At 35.2% G+C, this 21,060-nt stretch overlaps 1 protein-coding gene across 2 annotated transcripts in view; it reads right to left on the bottom strand.

Annotated features, from left to right (window-relative positions):
* Pcdh11x (protocadherin 11 X-linked) overlaps nucleotides 1-21,060 on the bottom strand; it is a 684,984-nt gene that overhangs the window by 314,967 nt on the left and 348,957 nt on the right. The window contains exons 5-6 of one of the 2 annotated variants that reach the window (XM_087599862.1): nucleotides 10,797-10,826; nucleotides 9,314-9,574 (exon numbers count right to left, since the gene is read on the bottom strand). In XM_087599862.1, the coding sequence (XP_087455988.1) occupies nucleotides 9,512-9,574; nucleotides 10,797-10,826 (93 nt within the window). In that variant the 3' untranslated portion in view covers nucleotides 9,314-9,511. 2 annotated transcript variants of the gene reach the window in all.

Raw genomic sequence — 21,060 nt, 5'->3', positions numbered from 1 at the left:
TGACTCATTCTGTCACAACTATCTCTGATTCTTCACTTTGTGTGATCCTCAATTAGATTTCATTGTTTGTGATAAAAAGGTATCTACTAAAAATGTGTTCGTATTCCAGCCAGAGATTTAAGATGTGTATTCTAGCCAGAAGGTTTATCACAGAAACATAAAAGGTATTTGGATATAATCTGTTGCCATAATAGCCATGTTGCTGAAGTAAAGCTAACCCCTCCACCCACAATCCAACAACTCAACCAAAAAAATAGGGTATAAAGCTAAACAGATAAACCTCAACAGAAGAATCTCGAATGGCTGAGAAGCATTTAAAGAAATGTTTAAAGTCATTAGTCATCATGGAAATGCAAATCAAAAACCATCATGAGATTCCCCCTTACACCAATCAGAATGTTAAGATAAAAAACTCAAGTGACAGCACATGTTGGCAAGGATGTAGAGAAAAAGCAACACTCTTCCATTGTTGATGGGATTGCAAACTTGTAAAATGACTCTGGAAATCAATGTGGAGTTTCCCCCAAAATTGGAAATAGATCTACCTGAAGAAACAGCTATAACACTCTTGGGCATACAACTGAATGATGCCGCATCATACCACAGGAACAGACACCCCATTATGTTCATAGTGGCTTTATATGTAATAGCCAGAATGTGAAAACAACCTAGATTTACCACAATGGAAGAATGGATGTAGAAAATATGGTTCACTTACACAATTAAATACTATTCAGCCATTAAGAATGAGGACATCATGGGTTCTGCAGGCAAATGGATGGAACTAGGAAATATCATTATGATTGAGGTAACTGAGACCCAAAAGGACATGCATGGTTTGTACTCACTAACTGGATATTAGCCAAAATGTACTGATTACTTATGATACAATCCACAGACATGTTAAAAAATACAGAAGTGCCCAAATGAAGAGGTTTCAGTTCCACTTGTGAGGGAGAAGAGAACAATCACAGGAGGCAGAGGAAGGGAGGCCCTGGTTGAGAGAGGGGTGGAAAAGTGCAAAAAGAAACAGGATCATATATGGGAGGGGAGACTGGAGAGAAGCCTTGAGGTCCAACAAAATGGAAATATGCAACCTCATAGAGGTAGGAATTTAGGAAACCCTGTAGAAAGTACCAGAGACCTAGGAGGTGAGAGACTCTCAGGATTCAAAAGGAGGGACCTTAGACGAAAGCCCCAACAGTGCAGAGAGGGAACTCACTTGCAGAACTCACCTCCATTAGAAAGGCAGGGTCATATTGCTAATGCCAAGAAGTGCATACTGACAAAAGCCTGGTATAGCTGTCTCCTGAAAGTCTTAGCTAGAGCATGAAAAATACAGAAGTGGATGCTCACAGCCAATCATTGAACTGAGAACAGGGTTCACAGTGGAGAAGTTAGCGAAAGGATTGAAGGAGATGAAGGTGTTTGTAACACCATAAGAACAACAATACCAACCAACCAGACCTCTCAGGGATTAAACCACCATCAAAAGAGTACACATGGACAGACCCACAGCTTCAACTGCATATGTAGCACAGGATGGCCTTGTTGAGCACCAATGAATAGAAAAGCCCTTGGTCCTGCCAAGGCTAGATGCTTCAGTGTAGAGGAATGTCAGAGCAAGGAGGCAGGAATGGATGGGTAGTCGGGTGGGGGAACACCTTCATAAGAGAAGCAGAGTAGGATAGGATAGGGGATTTATGGACTAAAAACCAGGAAAGGGGATAACATTTGAAATATAAATTTAAAAAACCCAACAAAAAGTAAGAAAGACATGGAAGCAAGTGGAGAGATATTGTCATTCCATTGTCAAAAACTCTGCCCCAGAATTGTTCCTGTCTAAAATAATTGCAGGGACAAAAATGGAGAAGAAACTGGGAGAAAAGTGGTCCAGTGACCAGCCCAACTGGAGATCCATCTCAAGGGGAGGCTCAAAGGCCTGACACTATTACTGTTGCTATGGTGTACTCACAAAATGGGCCTGTCATGAATGCCGGATGAAAGGCTCAACCAGCAGCTGAAAGAGTCAGATGCAGTTATTTACATCTAACCATTGGACTGAAGTCAAGGACAGCAGTGATTGAATCAGGGGAAAGATTCAAGAAGCTGAGGGAAGAAGGACGACCCTAGAGGATGACCAGCGGTCACCACTAACTATCCTGAGATCTCTCAGACACTGAGCCACCAACCAGGCAGCATGCAGGGGCTAATCTGAAATCCCCTACACATATATAGCAGAGGCTCGGCTTGTCTGGCCTTAGTGGGAAAAGATGTGCCTAACCCTTTAGAGATTTGAAGCTCCATGGAGTGATGAAGCCTCGAGGGGTGGGAGTACATCCTCTAGATACAGGGTGTAGGGGGATTTGAATGACGAACTGTGGGAGGAAGGACTAGGAGAAGGCAATGGCTGGACTGCAAAAGCATATAAGTAGTAGTAGTAGTAGTAGTAGTAGTAGTAGTAGTAGTAGTAGTAATAATAATAATAATAATAATAATAATAATAATAATAATAATAATAAGTAATGATTTCCTTTACAATTTCTAGCTAGAAATTAATAGTTAGATCAGAAAATTACTTTCTTTTCCTAAGATAATAAACATATCTCAACATAGTTAATATATGTACAAAAATCTCACTCCAGTAAAACAAGACCATTACTATTTTTCCATTACCTTATTTTAGATTTTCCTTTCCCCCTCTTCATCTGTGATTCTCCATATAGTGTCCAGGTTAAGAGACTTCCAAGATTTCTATGCCATCCAGGACTTATATAACATCACCACAAATTATTTACTTTATTGTGGATAATCTGTCAATTATTTAGCATTAATCTTCATATTACTATAAAGTGTACATGAAATGTTTTTCACTGTGTCACTGTCATATTAATCATATCTTTACTCAAAGTCTCTGGCATGATGATTTCTGTCTTCTTATATAAGGTATTTATTATGTTTCTAGTAAATATCTCACCTCTGAAGAACAATCTGCCTTGGTGCCACATTTGAATCATAAACCTGAAACTTTTCAGGAGTATATGCAGAAGAAGACATTGTCTTTGGTTAATTGCGTTTACTATCATAAGATGATGAAGATGGTAGCCTTAGAATATAATAATCTCATATTCCTCCAACAACAAAACAGGAAAACGGTAAAGAACTTTGAGGATGAGCTTAATGCCTTGCAAAACCTAGCTATGTAATCAACAAGCAACTTCTTCCCATTCTCTTCCTTCAATTTTTTCTCTTCCTATTGACTGACTAAAAATGAAGATATGAGTTTACGGTAGTCTCTGTTCTTTTCACCAGTTGTCCATGTCATTACATATTTTTTTCCTGTAATGTCCTTATTGACTAAGGTATCCTCTGAAATCCAGAAGCTGAAGTACACTGATTACACTGGCTTCATGAACTAAATGAAATTTACAAATACACAGAGAGAGAGAGAGAGAGAGAGAGAGAGAGAGAGAGAGAGAGAGAATTTTTGGAAAAGCTCAGTGCTGTAGTATTTGTTTGGCAGTAACCTCTTTCATGATAGCATTTCTGTAATGAAAATAAGAGTGATTATTTGGTGATATAAAGGATAGAAATTTTAATCAGAGGTCTATAGTTTAGTGTATGAATTTCCATGTAACAGTTGTTCATCAGAGCTATTGCCTAAGCTTTTAAATTATATAGTGACTCAGATTTCTAAGTCATTAACTGAACTCCAACAGTAACTACCAACATTTGCTAGAAAAAAAAAAACAATAAAAGAAATGGAAAATTGCCCAATCTGTGACAACAGAAAAAGTCCCTATGCAAATGTCTGAGCCTGTAACTATATCTAACACTATTGTACAGCTAAAGATCTGGGGATAATGCATTTAATACATATTAAAGTGCTATGCAGATAAGCCTCAAAATGCTTTGCTCTTTGAATAAAATATAGTTTAAAGCCTTTTTTAAAATATCGACCTATTTTACTTTAGTGTTTAGGTCTATTGTTTCCTGCACTTTCAGAACAGGAATAGAGCTGAAATGAATATGGATGGTTTTATTTCAGAATAACCTCAATACTTTGCCACACACAGAGGGAAAACATCTGTTTCTAAGAGATATAATGACAGATTACGATGCTTCAATGTGAGATGATGGACTGAATGAGGAGTTAGAAAAAATTGAGGTGAGGGTTAGAGTTTTCAGCAATGAAAAAGAATAGAGATGGAGAGTGACAATTTAGTTTTTAGCATTCTTTTGTCAAAAATCAAAGAATAATTTTTGAAATGAAACAATCCAAAGAAATTTTCTGCAAGTGTCAAAAGTTCTAAAAAATGTATGCTTATTTAGGAAGAAAATATAAGAAATTAGTAAAGACCATGTGGTGATATCAGTGTAGATCATATAATAGGCATAGTGTAACTTTTCATGTAAATATATTTTTCTTGCAAAGTATCACTCTCAAAAGTTTTAATAAAAAAGGTTGTTGCATACAGAAAGAATGAAAATCTGCTAAGTATTTAAAAAGTGGTGAGGAAAAAAGATAGACTGGAAAGGCACATAAAGTGTCCAAATCAAGCTTAATTCTGTTAATATGTAATGAGTTAAAATTTTGCTATAATGTCACAGTTACTTTCCTCCAACAGTGGTTTGTCAAGATGGAAAGGTCATCTACAAATGGAAATTTATAGTGAACAAAGAAAATGATAAATCAAGAAAATTTTAGACAGGACTTTTTGTAAAATAGGCAAAACATAGACCAATAGAGACTATTAAGAATCAAATGAGAACAAAGCTCAAGTTAAGAATATGCATAATACAGTATAAATAATAAAGTTGAGAAAAAATAATGTGAGAATTCTGTTTAAAAGCATGATATACATTAATCATGTGAAAATTAAACACAGACAGCACAAACATACATATAGGGAATAAACAATCAAGTGAGCAAGGAAGGATCTGACAAAAGCATTCACTAGTACTGATGACTGCATTAACAGTTATAACACTCAGGATCATAGACGAGCATGTTTTGAATAATTATAGGATGAGCATAGAAGGCTAATCCAACATCATCCAATCTTTCTCCAAATTGTCTGTTCTTTTAGGCCACTGTTCAAATTTTCAGTTATTGAAACATTTAATAAAATAAATAAATTTCATGGACAACAAATTACTAAGATCCTGAAAAAAATGGTTGAGAGTGTATCTGCAATAATATGTTTTTAGATTTTCCTATCTAAGAAATATATGTTGTATAAGAGTAAACAGCTTCATTAGTTATGCCAAATGGAAGCCCTTAGTTTTATTTAGTTTTCTCATAACATTACTAGAATTAAACTAAATTTTTAATAAAGGAAACTAGTAAAATAAACATAAAAAATGATATTCATAATTGTGGTGGTTTTGTGCTCATGTATTAGTTAGGTAATACTACTCTGAAATAATCATGTATTAATATAGCCCTTCAGTAAATGCAATCATACTTGAATCATCTTTTCAAGTGCATACCATAAAATTGGATTGCTTTTGGAGAATTGTTTGCAGATATATGTCAAGATTTTGTTCCTTATTTGAATCCCTAAATTTTAATTTCATGTGAACCAAAACCTTTCAAATATGCCTAACTTTCTGAGCTGAAAGTATCTTGGAGACAACGGCAAAATGAATAGTTTCAAACATAATTGCTCTAAGGTTTTTGTCACTCAACTACCTTGTCTTTATTCAACCTGGGAGCAAATGAGTACACAAGTGACAGGAATCAGAATGAAGATAGGCAGATGACAAAAAAGACCTTTCAATTGTACTCTGAATCTAGTTGCTCTCTGTTATCCATGAAGTTAGTCAGAAAGGAACCACTTTGTAAATTCACCTCAGGCAGATATAAAGAAATCAGAAACATATTCCTTTGAGAATCTCAGTCAGTTCTGTTTCTGCCATCTTCAGTTTAGCACTTTGGTGAACATAAACTCTAACAAGGCAGGCCATTTGTGAAAAGCCTCAGGGCAGTTTAGACACAGACTTGTCCAAAGAGAAAGGGAACTCAAAATGTCTATTTGAAAGATTCCAAGTTAATGATAACTGAGGAAGAAAAAAAAACCTAGCAGTTAAAATCTAAGACCCCATGAGTGCTTATACAAAGAAATATTTTAAATTACTTGCCTAACAGGTTTTTTTTAAAAATTGTATTTCTTTCATTTAGCTGAAAATATATATTGCTACATCTTTCATTCAGTCAGAAGTGGTTGTACTCTGACTCTAGTTGCTCTCTGTTTTGAAATTCACACTGCTGTTAATTAGATTTTAGCTGCCTGAATATGAACTAGTTAGAGTGAATGAATTGTGAAGTGTGGCATTTGCTTTTGTTATACTATGTGAATGCCACTAGATTATCTATGAAGTATTATACTTAAGAATTGATAAAACAAAGTGTCTATCCCTTAATTTATCTGATATATAAAAAACAATTCCTTTTTTGAGGTCTCTCAAGCTACTTAAAATAAATGACAAATCATTGAGAAATTCTCTTGTCCTATCATGTTTTAGAATATAAGAGGAAATAATGCATTTGTACAAGTACTATATTCTTTTATTTTTTAAAGGTTTATTTATTCACTACATATAAGTACACTGTAGCTATCTTCAAACACACCAGAAGAGGGCATTAGATCTCATTACAGATGGTTGTGAGCCACCATGTGGTTGCTGGGATTTGAACTCAGAACCTCTGGAAGAGCAGTCCGTGCCCTTAACCACTGAGCCATCTCTCCAGTCCCCATTGTTGTATTTTTTGATGGATGTATTTTAATTTACATTTTAAATGTCATCCTCTTTCCCAGTTTCCCTTCCATAAACCACCTATCCCCACCTCTCTCCCCCTTCTATGAGGGTGTTTCCCCCTAACCACCTACTCCTTCCTGCTTCCCCACAGGAAATGGATTCTTCTACACTGAGGGATCTAGCCTTGGCTAGACCAAGGGCTTCTTCTACCATTAGTGCCCCCAAAGGCCATCCTCTGCTACATATGCAGCAGGAACCATGTATCTCTCCATGTTTACTGTTTGGGTAGCAATTTAAGAAGAAGCCAAAATGATTATTTGCAGATGATTTCATAGTATACTTAAATGACCCCAAAAGTTCTACTAGAATAATACTAAGTCTGATAGACAAATTCAATAAAGTGGCTGGTTATATAATTAACTCAAACATATCAGTAACCTTCCACTACTCAAAGGATAAAGAGTCTGAGAAAGAAATTAGGGAAATGACAAACTTCACAATATTCACAAATAACATAAAATACCTTGGTGTGACTCTACACAGGCAAGTGAAAGATCTGTATGAATAGAACTTCAAGTCTCTGAAGAAAGAAATTGAAGATGATCTCAGAAAATGGAAAGATCTCCCATGATCATGGATTGGCAGGATGAATATAGTAAAAATGGCCGTCTTGACAAAAGCAACCTATAGATTTAATGCAATGCCCATCAAGATTCCAACTCAATTCTCATAGAATTAGAAAGAGCAATTTGAAATAAAAAAGCAAGGATAGCAAAATCTATCCTCAACAACAACAACAACAACAACAACAACAACAACAACAAACTACATGGTATTGGTAAAGGGACAGGCAGGTAGATCAATGGAATGGAATTAAAGACCCAGATATGGTCACTTGATTTTCAACAAAGGAGCTAAAATGATCCAGTGGGAAAAAAGATAGCATTTTCAACAAATATTTCTAGTTCAACTGTAGGTCAGCATGTAGAAGAATGCAAATTGATCCATTCTTATCAACCTGTACAAAGCTCGAGTTCAAGTGGATCGAAGATCTCTACATAAAACCAGATAAACTCAAACTAATAGAAGAAAAAGTGGGGAAGAGCCACGAACAGTTGAGCACTGGGGAACACGTTCTAAACAGAATACTAATAAATCTAAGCTCAATAATCAAAAAATTGGACCTCATAAAATTACAAAGCTTCTGTAAGGCAAAAGACACTGGCATGAGGACAAAACGACAACCAACAGATTGGGAAAAGATCATTAACAATAATATATCTGATAGGGGGCTAATATCCAAAGAATATAAAAAAAACTCAAGAAGTTAGAATGCAGAGACTGAAATAACCATATTAAAAATGAGGTACAGAGCCAAACAAAGAATTCTCAGCTGAGAAATATTGAACAGCTAAGAAAAACCTAAAGAAATGTTCAACATCCTTAGTCATCAGCAATATGCAAATAAAATGAACACCAAGAATTAACCTCACACCAGTCAGAATGGCTAACATCAAAAACTAAGTTGACAAAAGATAATGTCGAAGGTGTAGATGAAGAGGAATACTCCTCCATTGTTGGTGGGATTGCAAGCTGTTACATCCACTATGGAAATCACACTGGAGTTTCCTCAGAAAATTGGAAATAGTACTACTTGAGGATCCAGCTATACCACTCCTGGGCATATGCTCAAAAGATGCTCCAAAATGTATCAAGGACATATGCTCCACTATGTTTATAGCAGCCTTGTTTATAATAGCCAGAAGCTGGGAAGAACCCAGATGCCCTTCAATAGAGGAACGGATACAGAAATTGTAGTATATCTACACATTGGAGTACTACTCAGCTGTTAAAAACTATGACTTCATGAAATTCATGGGCAAATGAATGGAACTAGAAAATATCATCCTGAGTAAGTAAACCAATCACAAAAAGCACACATGCAAATGGCATGCATTCATTGATAAGTAGATATTAGCCCCAAAGCATGAGTTACCCAAGATATAATTCACAGACCACATAAAGCTCAAGAAGAAGGATGACCAAATTGTGAATACTTCAGTCCTTCTTGAAAAGGGGAACAAACGGGGTTGGGGATTTAGCTCAGTGGTAGAGCGCTTGCCTAGCAAGCGCAAAGCCCTGGGTTCGGTCCTCAGCTCCAAAAAAAAAAAAAAAAAAAAAAAAAAGCAGGGAAGGACAAGCATAATCATAGGAAGAGATACAGAGACAAAGTTAGGAGCAGAGACTGAAGGAATGGTCATACAGAACTTGCCCCACCTGATCCAGTCCATATAGAGACAGACACCATACCTAGACAATATTGCTGATGCCAAGAAGTGCATTCTGAAAAGGGCCTGATATAGCTGTCTCCTGAGAAGCTCTGCCAGAGCATGGCAAATGCAGAAGCAAAAAATAGAGCCAAATATTAACTGAGAACCAGGTCCCCATTGGAGGATTTAGAGAAAGGATTGAATGAGCTAAAGGGGCCTGTAATGCATAAGAACAACAATACCAACCAACAAGAGCTCCCAGAGACTAAGTACTATATTTTATCTGAGATAATTTATTATTCTATTTTCTACAAATGTTATATCTGAATTAAACTGAACATCAAAGAAATAGTATAGAATTCATTACAGAATCTAAATTGGTGAAGTTCGGAGGATCAAGAAATTAATTAATCTTTTATGGAAGCATTTGCAATAAATTCAAAGTTAATGAATATTCTGACAGTTAATATACTTAAGGTTTATAGCTTCTGAAATTTAATATCCAAAGTACCCTTCAGAATGCACACACAAATCCAATGGACCTAAAACAAAGGACATAAGAGGACATATTTCATTTCTATGGTATATGTCATATTTTATCTAGATGTGTACAACAGGTTATTGAAACACCTTTAACAATGCTCTGTATTAATAATGAACAGAACATTTTCAAAATTTTTAAATTTTAAAAATTTACTAAACCATTCTTTTAAAGAACTTGAAAGGAAAAATATACCCTAACAAAATTGAAGTCTCTCTCTCCCTCTGTCCCTTTCTCTTTCTCTCCATCTGTCTGTCTATTGGACTGTTTACCTCTCTATTCCTCATAATTCCAATTTTAAAATAAATGATCAATGAGTTTTCTTCAATATTCACAAGCTTTTAACAGCTCCTACTTTCTTCTTGTCATTCCTCTCTCCTTTGTATCTAGTGACATTTTATTACTATAGAGTTGCTTTTGTATTTGAAATGGACAACTCTATGAATGAGCTTCGGTCTTCTGAGAGGAGTATTTTTCAAAACTTTAACACTCCAAGGTCACAGTGATCTTCAAGATAGTTCATAAGGACATTTAACAACTCTCAGGAAAGCATATTGATTTATAATTCTGATGCTGTTATGTTACTTTTTCCTTCAAAGATTAATGCTAATTCACTTTGACATTCTACTAAAGTTCCATTTTCAGGTAATTCTCACACTTGGTAAAAACATGTAAGGGCATCAGATACAGTAGATTACTTTGTAGCCAAGCTTAGGCCTTCTTCTGATAAGTAGTTTTTCAAATGTCAAATTTGGTCCTTTAAACTAGATTTTAATATTTCATTGTAAAGATTTTATACCTTTAATATACTGTAGAAAGAGACATATGCTGGTACCATGTATGAGGATAGTTGTTAATTGCTTAATGAAATATCATTTATAAGCAGTTTAAGGTTAATATAAATCATTCTATCACAAAACATAATAAGAAACCCAAGGTAAAATGCTAAGAAATTTGTCATAGTACAGAAAACTTATTGTCAACATTATTTCATTTTTGAACAGTGGGAAAAATATACTAGTAAACAATAAGTGTTGGAAGTTGCACCCATATTTATGTAAGTAATACAAAATATAGAGAAAAGTCAAGATGAATTTCTTTTGAGGCAGAACTATAATATATGTTGTATTAAATATTTATAGTTTTAACTCCATAGTGCAAAAGGTAAGTTTTAGTAATATAAATAAAAAAGTCGTAAAATACTTCTGAATTAAAATTTTTACCTTTCCTGCCTTTTTTCCATCAGATCTCCGCTGATTTGAATAAAATGGAGGCAAGGGAAGCAAAAGTAAACAAAAAAAAGACAAAAGTCAGCACCAATTTGATTAATGCATGTAGATTTTATTTTTTAACAAAACAGTCAGTATTCGATATTTTTCTCTCATTAATTTAGGGTTTTTTTAGTAAATAAATATAGCAGTATATAAACATCAGGCAACAACATGAATGGTCACATAAAATAGTATGAATAGTTATAAAAACTCCAGTTAACCTATATAGACATTAACCAAAAATATACTCTTTCCATTAGATATTCATTTTTGGTATCACATATATCTCAACAAATTTCAAATGACCATGTCTTTAGTTTGAAAATGAACAGATTTCTTATCTAAATGAAGATGATCCAGTATCATTGGAAATTCCTGTATTAAAACCAAACATATCTATATGACATCATGACATTATTTCTAAATGTTAAATCAATAGCTTTAATGGTTCTGAAACAGAACATCTTAATTTAATTCAGTTCATCTAACTTTAAATCTATATCAGGTTCAATTTATTTAAGATATTTTTCTGTAATTTTCCTCACAAGGAATGGTAATGAACATTATAAAGGTCTAAAATGTTGGGACATTCATTTTTACATTTGTTTTCTGAATTTAGTGGATAGATATTCTATAATAAATGAAACAAATGTCATTTCTAAGTTACTGTAATACCTAAGCTTCTTTTTGATTATTTTATTTTCATTGTCACCTTTATATTGTACAGTAATTCAAAAGTTCCATAGAGAACCTTCTAGAAAGCAAACAATTAAAATTGGAATGGCAGTAGTATTTATCCTAAAATAAGGATAAAAACAGGGAGGAACACATTCCACATTATGAGAGAGAAGTGATAGCCCTCGCTTTTCATTCAATGTTCTATTAATAGTCTCAGAATGAATTTTTATCAGTCAATAAATCAATATTTGGACTTTCACAGATGAAATTGTGGTATGAATATGCAGATAGAATCCACTATTTAATTTTGGATATTTTAAGCTTAATCTCTTCATACTAGATACCTGCATTGATCAGAATCAAATTTAACATCCCTGAAATATATAGACTAAGGATGGTGCCTGAAGAAACTGCCCTAGGCAGTGCTGTTTAGTTTTCACACCTTTACTTAATCAGTATTTACTAACTTACTATCACTTCTCATAATGGATAATACTGAATCAGCAACAGATAAAAAAGTAGTGATTGCTCACAGGAGCCTGATATATCTGTCTTCTGAGAGGCTCTGCCAGAACCTGGCAAATACAGAGACAGATAGTGGCAGACAACCATTGGACTGAGAATTGGGTCACCAATGGAGGAGTTAGAAAGAGGACTAAAGGTGCTGAAGGGGTTTGCATCTCCATAGGAAGAAAAATAGTATCAACCAACCAGATCCCACCCCACTCCCTGAGCGCCTAGGGACTAAACCACGAACCAAAAAGTACGCATGGAGGGACCCATGGCTCTAGTCACATATATAACAGAGGATTGCCTTGTAGAGCATGAATTGGAGGGACTCATGGCTCTAGTCACATATATAACAGAGGATTGCCTTGTAGAGCAAGCCTTGGCCCTATGAAGGCTTGATGCCCTAGTGTAGGAGAATTACAGGGTAGGGAGACAGAGGGTGTAGGTGGGATGGAGGTGGGAAGGAGTGGGTGCCTGTGTGGGTGGGGAAGCACCCTTTTAGAATCAGGAAGTGAGGAGATGGGATAGGAAGTTTGTGGAGGGAAAACCAGGAAAGGGGAAATATTTGGAATGTAAAAAAGGAAAATACCCAATAATAGAAAAAATGTTTTAACTCACCATAACAAATATTCTACAGAGTAAAGGGCTAGAAAACAATCTTCTAAGGAAATGGTCACAGGAAACAAGGTGGAATAGACATTCTAGTTTTGAATAAAATTGACTTTAAACCAAATGTTACTAAAAAAGTTAAGGATGGACACTTCATACTTACCAAAGAAAAAAATCCACCAAGATGAACTCTCAAACTTGAATGTCTATATTCCAAATGCAAGGGCAACTACATTCATAAAAGCAACCTTCCTAAAGTTCAAATCACACATTGCATCTCACACACTAATAGTAGGAGACAACAACAACCCACTCTTATTGATGGACAGATCATGGAAACTGAATCTAAAAAGAGCCACAAAGAAACTAACAGAAGTTTTGAAACAAATGAATTCAACACATATCTGTAGAACATTTCATCGTAAAACAAAACAATATACTTTCTTCTCAGCACTTCATGGTATCTTCTCCAAAACTGACCTTATAGTCACTCACAAAGTGAGCCTCAACAGATAGAAGAAAATTAAAATAATCCCATGCATCATTTCCATTCACCACAGACAAAGCTTGGTCTTCAATAACAACAAAATTGACAGAAAGTCCACATACAGAAAGAAACTGAAAATGTTCTACTCAATGATAACTTGTCCAAGGAAGAAGTAAAGAATGAAATTAGAGACTTTTTAGAATTTAATGAAAATGAAGACACATCATACCTAAAACTATGGAACACGGAGTAAGCAGTGCTAAGAGGAAAACTCATAGCTTTGAGTACCTCCAAAAAGAAACTGGAGAGCATACACTAGTAGCTTGAGGGAACACATTAAAGCTCTAGAACAAAAATAACAAAATATACCAAAAAGGGGAAAAAGACAGAAAATAATCAAACACAGGGCTGAAATCCACCAAGTAGAAACAAAAAGAACTATACAAAGAATCAACAAAACCAGGAGATGTTTTTTTTGAGAAAACCAACAAAATAGATAGTCTTAGCCAGACTAACCAGAGGGCACAGAGAAAGTATCCAAATTAACAAAATCAGAAATGAAAGGAAGACATAACAAGAGAATCTAAAAATTAAAAAAAAATTAAAAAAATCATCAGACCTACTACAAAAGCCTATATTCAACAAAACTGGAAAAACACAATGAAATGGACAATTTCTAGACAGATAGCAGGTACCAAATTTAAATCAGGAGCAGGTAAACCATCCAAACTCCTAAAGATATAGAAGTAGTTATTAAAAGTCTACCAAACAAAAAGCCCAGAACCAGATATTTTTAGTGCTGACTTCCATAAGACTTTCATAGAAGACATAATACTAATACTGTACAAACTATTCCATAAAATAGAAACAGAAGTAACACTACACAATTTCTTCTATGAAGCCACAATTATGCTTATTCCTAAAGCACACAAAGACCCAGCAAATAAAGAGGACTTCAGACCAATTTCTCTTATTAATACTGATGCAAAAATACTCAATAAAATTCTAGCAAACATAATCCAAGAAGATATCAAAACAATCATCCATCATGATCAAGTAGGCTTCATCCCAGGGATGTAAGCATGGTTCAATATATAGAAATCCATCAACATAATCCAGTATGTAAACAAACTCAAAGAAAGAAAAAACATGGTCATCTCATCAGATGCTGAGAAAGCATTTGACAAAATTCAACATTCCTTCATGTTGGAAAGATCAGGAATTCAAGGCCCATACCTAAACATAGCAAAAGCAATAAACAGCAAGCCAGTAGTCAACATCAAACTAAATGGAGAGAAACTTGAAGCGATCCCACTAAAATGAGGGACTAGACAGTGCTGCCCACTCTCTCCCAACTTATTCAATATAGGTCTCAGAGTTCTATCCAGAGCAATCAGACAATAAAAGGAGATGAAAGGGATACAAATTGGAAAAAACGAAGTCAAAATATCACTATTTGCATATGATACAATAGTATACTTAAATGACAGCAAAAGTTTCACCAGAGTACTAATAAACCTAACAAACAACTTCAGGAATATGTTTGGATGTAAAATTAACTCAAACAAATCACTAGCATTCTTCTATTCAAAGGATAAACAGGCTGAGAAAGAAATTAGGTAAACCACACCCTTTACAATAGCCACAAATAACATAAAATATCTCAGTGTGACTCTAACCAAGCAAGTGAAGATCTGTACAACAAGAGTTTCAAGTCTCTGAAGAAAGAAATTGAAGAAGATCTCAGAAGATGCAAAGTTCTCCCATGCTTATTGATTGGCAGGATTAATATAGTAAAAATGGACATTTTGCAAAAAGCAATCTACAGATTCAATGCAATCACCATCAAAATTCCAAGACAATTCTTCATAGAAGGAAAGAGCAATTTGCAAATTCATTTGGAAGAACAAAATCCCAGGATAACGAAAACTATCCTCAACAATACAAGAACTTCTGGGGGAATCACCATCTCTGACCTCAAGCTACATTATAAAGCAATAGTGTCAACAACTGCATGATATTGGTACAGAAACAGGAAGGTAGATTAATGGAATAGAATTAAAGATACAGAAATGAAACCACACAACTATGGTCACTTGACTTTTGACCAAGAAGCTAAAACCATCCAGTGGATAAAAGATAACTTAAATGACGCCAAAAGTTTCACCAGAGTATTAATAAACTTGACAAACAACTTCAGGAATATGGTTGGATATAAAATTAACTCAAACAAATCATTAGCATTCTTCTATTCAAAAAATGATGTTTCTTTTCAACAAATGGTGTTTCTTCACCTGGAGGTCACCATGGAGAATACAAATCAATCCATTCTTATCTGCCTGTATAAAGCTCAAGTCCTATTGAATCAAGGACCTCTACATGGAACCAGATACACTCAAACTATTACAAGAATAAGTGTGGAAGACTCTCACCACATGGGCACAGGTGAAAATTTCCTGAAAAGAACAGCAATGTCTTATGCTCTAAGATCAAGATTTGAAAAAACGGACCTCATAAAATTGTGAGAGAATCCTCAGAGTTCAGAACACATAGGACTCTAATGTGATTATGAAATTAGGTAAGTTATTTGTGGTACAGGTTGATGGACTGAAAGTCCAGTTCTTTATACCAAGAGACAAGCAGGATCTTCCTCAGACTCTGGTCATAGGCTGAAGACTATCTTCCCTCTTTCATTCTATCTTAAATTCAGAAGCAGTCCTCATCCTATTCCTCATTCTGTCTAATCTTATAGGATTTGTGCAGTGTACTCACTTCTATGTAACCCAGCTTGAAGGCATCAGGTTTCTCATCAATTGCTTACCCAGAATTCCCTTTGAAATGCATCCTCGCTGTATACAGATAAGAAACCCTGCCTGGGAATTATGAAATACTTCAATAAATCATCCATTCCATGACAGCTCTTCAGTAACAAGTAGTCGGAGGTTTCAACTGGAGGATATATAAAAAAGTATCTTCCTTCCTGGTCCCATAAAACCTCAGGTTCCTCCTGGGGTGACTTGTCTACTCCTCTTCCTGGAAGATTTTACCTTTGAGCTGAGCAATGTCACAGTAGAAGCAACAACCTGCAGAGCTCCCAAATCCTCCCAAATGTTCACCTCCAAAATGCCCAAACTTCATTCTGACTAACTGCTCATTTTCTTGTGGGACTTTTTGTTCAGCAGGCTGTTCTTCCCAATTGCAAAGTTTGGGGCTTTGGAACACTGCCAGCTATAAGAAAATTCACCACCCACAACCTCGCAGTCTTAGGGGTGGTACCACCCACCACTGCAGAGATCAAGGGAATGGCCAATCAATGACTGAACAACCTGTGACCCATCCTATGGACAAGAACCAAACCCTGACACTATCGATACTCTGTTATGCTTACAGAGATGACTAAGAAAACTGTCCTCTGAGAGGCTCCACCTTTTAGCTGACCAAAATAGATTCAGGGCCCTACAGCCGAATAATAGACAGATCTTTAGAAGTCTTATGTAAGGTTTGGGGGAAAGATTGAGGAACATGTAGAGGACAGGGACTCCACCACCTCAGGGCTCCTAGATATTGAAGCACCAATCAAAGGCATACAAAAACTGAACCTACACCCCTCGCCCATACCCATATGTATTAGATGTGTAGTTCTGTCTTCATGTGGGTTGCCCAACAACTGGAGTGGGTGCTGTTTCTGACTCTGTTGACTGCGTATGGATTCTATTCCTCTAATTGCACCATTTTACCTGTAATCAATGGAAGAGGATGTGTCCAGCCCTGAAGTGACTTGATGTGCCACAGTGGATTGGTATCCAGGGGAGACTCCACCTTCTCAGAGGAAAAGGGAAGTGAACGAAGGAGGAAGAGGAGTCAGGTAGAGGATTGTGAAGAGAGAACTGGAAGGACAGGGGGTGGCAGCAATTGGTATGTAAATTGAATGTATAAGCAAGTTATTGGAATAAAAATACTTAGAGCTACATATTGATATTTCTATTGTTTTATTCCTTATTTCACAAATTTAAGATTTGTATAAATACAGTTAGTATCTTTATTACTGTAAGAGATTGTGACATTTAAAATAAAAGTTTGAGTCTCAAGTTTTGTTCTGCAAATGAAAGCATGATTGCACTCAAGCAAAACTTGAAAGGATGCATATATCCCTTCCCTACTAAATAAATGCAAGTCATACAATATATTTCTTGATGTTAGTGATGACATCAAAGATTATATCCATTTTAGAAGCAATAATACCGCAAGGCAAACATCACTGTCACTATCAAACCCTTTCAGTTATTATATAATAGGTATTCCTAAAACAATTCATCTCTCTTATATAGTAACTTTGTTAATGTTGGTGAAGCATCAGTCTGTTTAACTCTCTAATTTGAATGACCGGAGTCTACTGGGTGCTAAAGTTTCTGTTAGACAGTAAGCTTACTGTCAATAGGATTTTCTCTTTGCTTTTCGTTTTTTTGTTGTTGCTTTGTTTGTTTTTTTTTTTTTTTTGTCTTTCCTTTTCCTTTTCCGTTGCTTTGCTTTGCTTTGATTTCCTTTCCCTTCCCATCCTTTAACTTCCTTCCCTTCCCTTCCCTCCCCTTCCCTTCCCTTCCCTTCCCTTCCATTTCCCTTCCCCTTCCCCTTCCCTTTCCCTTCCCCTTCTTTTCCATTTCCTACCTTTCTCTTCCCTTCCCTTTCCTTTCTTTATTCATTCTGAAGTTTAGAACACTATTGAATACACACTGTCTGCAAAAAGTATCTGGCACAAAGGAGACCCATCAAGTAAATGTGAATAGATTAAATATATCATGACTTAATTTGATAAATCTTACCCAAAAGTGTAGATTATAGAATTTTGTTGATTGGGCATATACATATACTTCAACAAGCATGTTTTTTTTCTGAAAATTTCCCAACATTTATCATCTGTAGCATGTTTTAATGAATTCCTAATTTAGAATATTTCAAACTATTTTGAACTATAATATTTTGAACAAAATTGGGACAATAAGAGCTTCAAAATGTAACCACCATATCTAAAAAATTATAAGAGTTTACCCATTAATAGTATAGTTGTAGGAAATTTTATGTAGAAGCCATATAGCATATATTTTACTCAAATTGTTAGAATATTTAAGTATATGCACTTATATTAATTTTGGAAAGTCAATTTTAGAATATTCTTATTAGTCAAATCATATATTGTCCTCCCCTATTATGAATCAGCAAGACTAGAGATGGTTCAAATTCTAATTTAGTTTAATGCACAAACTTACCAGTAATGATATAAAGATTTTCACATTCTACAATAATTTCTTCCTACTGGTTTACATAAACACTAATCAATCATTTATCTTTATATATTACAAAGTTGGGTACATATTAATATAATCATTTGATATGTGATATCTTACTCTAATTATTTAGCATAATGATTTAAATTTTCAGCTATATTATAATTTTAATTTTAGTAAAGACATTTGATTTTCTTTTCTAATAATATTCTTTTATAAACATACATCGGGTTTTGTTATACATTTATTCAATGATGCTGATTGAGTTTGGACATGAGGTTGTTAGGAACAATCTAATTATAAACATACAGAGATAAATTTTCTATGTGTACGTAGGAATGATGGTATGAATAGGAAATGTCCATCATAGGCTCCAATATTTGAATATTTGATAAAGTCCTTCTAGATGAAGGATGTCAGTGGAAGCAGACTTTGAGAGTTTATAGCCTTCAATACTTCCATTTCACTCGTTCTTCTTCCTTTTTGGGAGATGTGATCTCAAAGTTTCCTGTTCCTGCAATCTCTATGTTTGTGTATCATAATACCACATAATTGACCCTTACATCCCTCGTTTGATAAACCTAAACCTAATAAACCTAAATAAATTCTATCTTCTCTAAGTTATGGTTAAGTAATTGTGTTTTATTACAGCAAAAATATTAATAAATATAGTATAATATGGTTTTCAAATATATATAATTTGAAGTACAAATGCTAGTCATATAATAATATAGTTTTGTTGTTTGAGGAACTTCCTTATCACTCTTCAGCAGCTGCACTAATTTATGTTGCTTCTAATAATGTATGAATCTTCCCTGTTCTCTTCTACCCTATAATTTATTTATAATTATCTTTAATATTATTTCTGACCAAATATTTAAATATAATTTACTAATATTGAAATTGAAAATAAGTTTATATGTTATGACTATATTGGATATTGATTGAATGATTGATATATGATAGTAACATTCAAATAATTTCACTAGTTTGAAATGTAACCTTGCTAGAGAGATGGCACAGTGGTTAAAAGAACTGACTGCTTTTTCGGAGCTCCTGAGTTAATTTCCCAGAAACCACATGGTGGCTCACAACATCTATAAATAAAATAAATAAATCTTAAAATAAAAGAAATGTAACTTATTTTTCATAGGGATTTTTGCATTTTTGAAATATTTAAATAATAAACTCATGTTGAAACAAATGATATTTCTTTTCTTTCAGTTTTTTTATTGGATTTTTTTATTTAGATTTCAAATGTTATTCCCTATCCTGGTTTACTCTCCATGAACTTCTAGACTATCCCTCCTCCCCCTTCTTCTATGAGGGTTACCCCTCACTCATCCTCCCACTCTTTCCAGCCTCCCTTTCCTGACATTCCCCTACTCTGGTTGATCGATCCTTGGTAGAACCAAGGGCTTTTCCTCGGATTGGTGCTCAACAAGGCCATCCTCTGATACATATGCGGCTGTAGTTATCTATGTGTGGAGCTATCCCTGCGAGCTCTGGTTGGTTGGTTTTGTTGTTCTTATGGGATTGCAAAATCCTTCAGCTCTTTCAATCCTTTCTCTAACTCCTTCACTGGGTACCCCGCTCTGTATTTGTCATGCTCTGGCAGAGCCTCTCAGGAGACAGCTATAACAAGCTACGGTCAGCATGTACTTCTTGGCATCAGCAATATTGTCTGGGTTTTGTGGCTGTATGTATATAAGCTGGATCCCCAGGTGGGGCAGCCTTGGGATGGCCTTTCCTTCAGTCTCTACTTAAATGGCATTTCTAAAATGACTATCCTGTTATTATTTGTTATGGAGGAGAAACTATAAAAGCCACACAACTTACTGAGGAATTATTGGGCATGAGTAGTTCATGGGAGAGGAAGAATCATTCTGTTTTGAGAGCATTTGCATGCTACAGTGCATGGCACTACAACCATGCATATGATAATGAACATTAATTACACTTAGGAGGTTAACAAATACAAGTAAATAAGTAATGAAAGACCTAAACCTGATGGGGGAGCATGTTGAGAATTTATAGATTTGAAAAGGGAGGAATATGTGATAAATATGATATTGTTGTATTGTAAAATTCTCAGTAAATGCAAAGTACTAGCTACTATGGCCCCATCCCTGAACTAGTGGGAAGTGTCTAACATCTGGATATGGTCTCTATAGGTTCTCCCTCCCCTATGTTGGGTATTTCAACTAAAGTCATCCCATTTGGGACCTGGGAGCCTCTTGCTTTCCTGGCATCTGGGACTTTTTAGTCACTATCCCCAGATCCCTATCCCTCATTGCTACACACCTCTGTTTAATTTCCTGACCTTCTGTATATCTCCCCAGTCTCCTCCCACACCTGATCCTACCCCTGTTTTCCTCCCTAACTCCTCTCTCCTCCCAAGTTCCTCTCACCCTCTACCACTTGGGAATATTGTCCTCTCTTCTAAGTAAGACTAAAGCATCCAAACAGGGGTTTTCTTTCCTCTTGAGCTTTTTATATTCTGTGAATTGTATCTTGGGTATTACAAGCTTTTGGACTAATATCTGCATATGTGTTCTTTTGTGACTGGGTTACCTCATTCAGGATGATATTTTCAAATTACATCCATTTGCCTGTGAATTTCATTAAGTCTTTGGTTTAAATAGTGGAG

Source organism: Rattus norvegicus, chromosome X (genome assembly GCF_021556685.1).
Source record: "Rattus norvegicus strain SHRSP/BbbUtx chromosome X, alternate assembly SHRSP_T2T, whole genome shotgun sequence".
NCBI lineage: Eukaryota > Metazoa > Chordata > Mammalia > Rodentia > Muridae > Rattus > Rattus norvegicus.
This window is presented reverse-complemented; position numbering and strand designations above follow the sequence as displayed.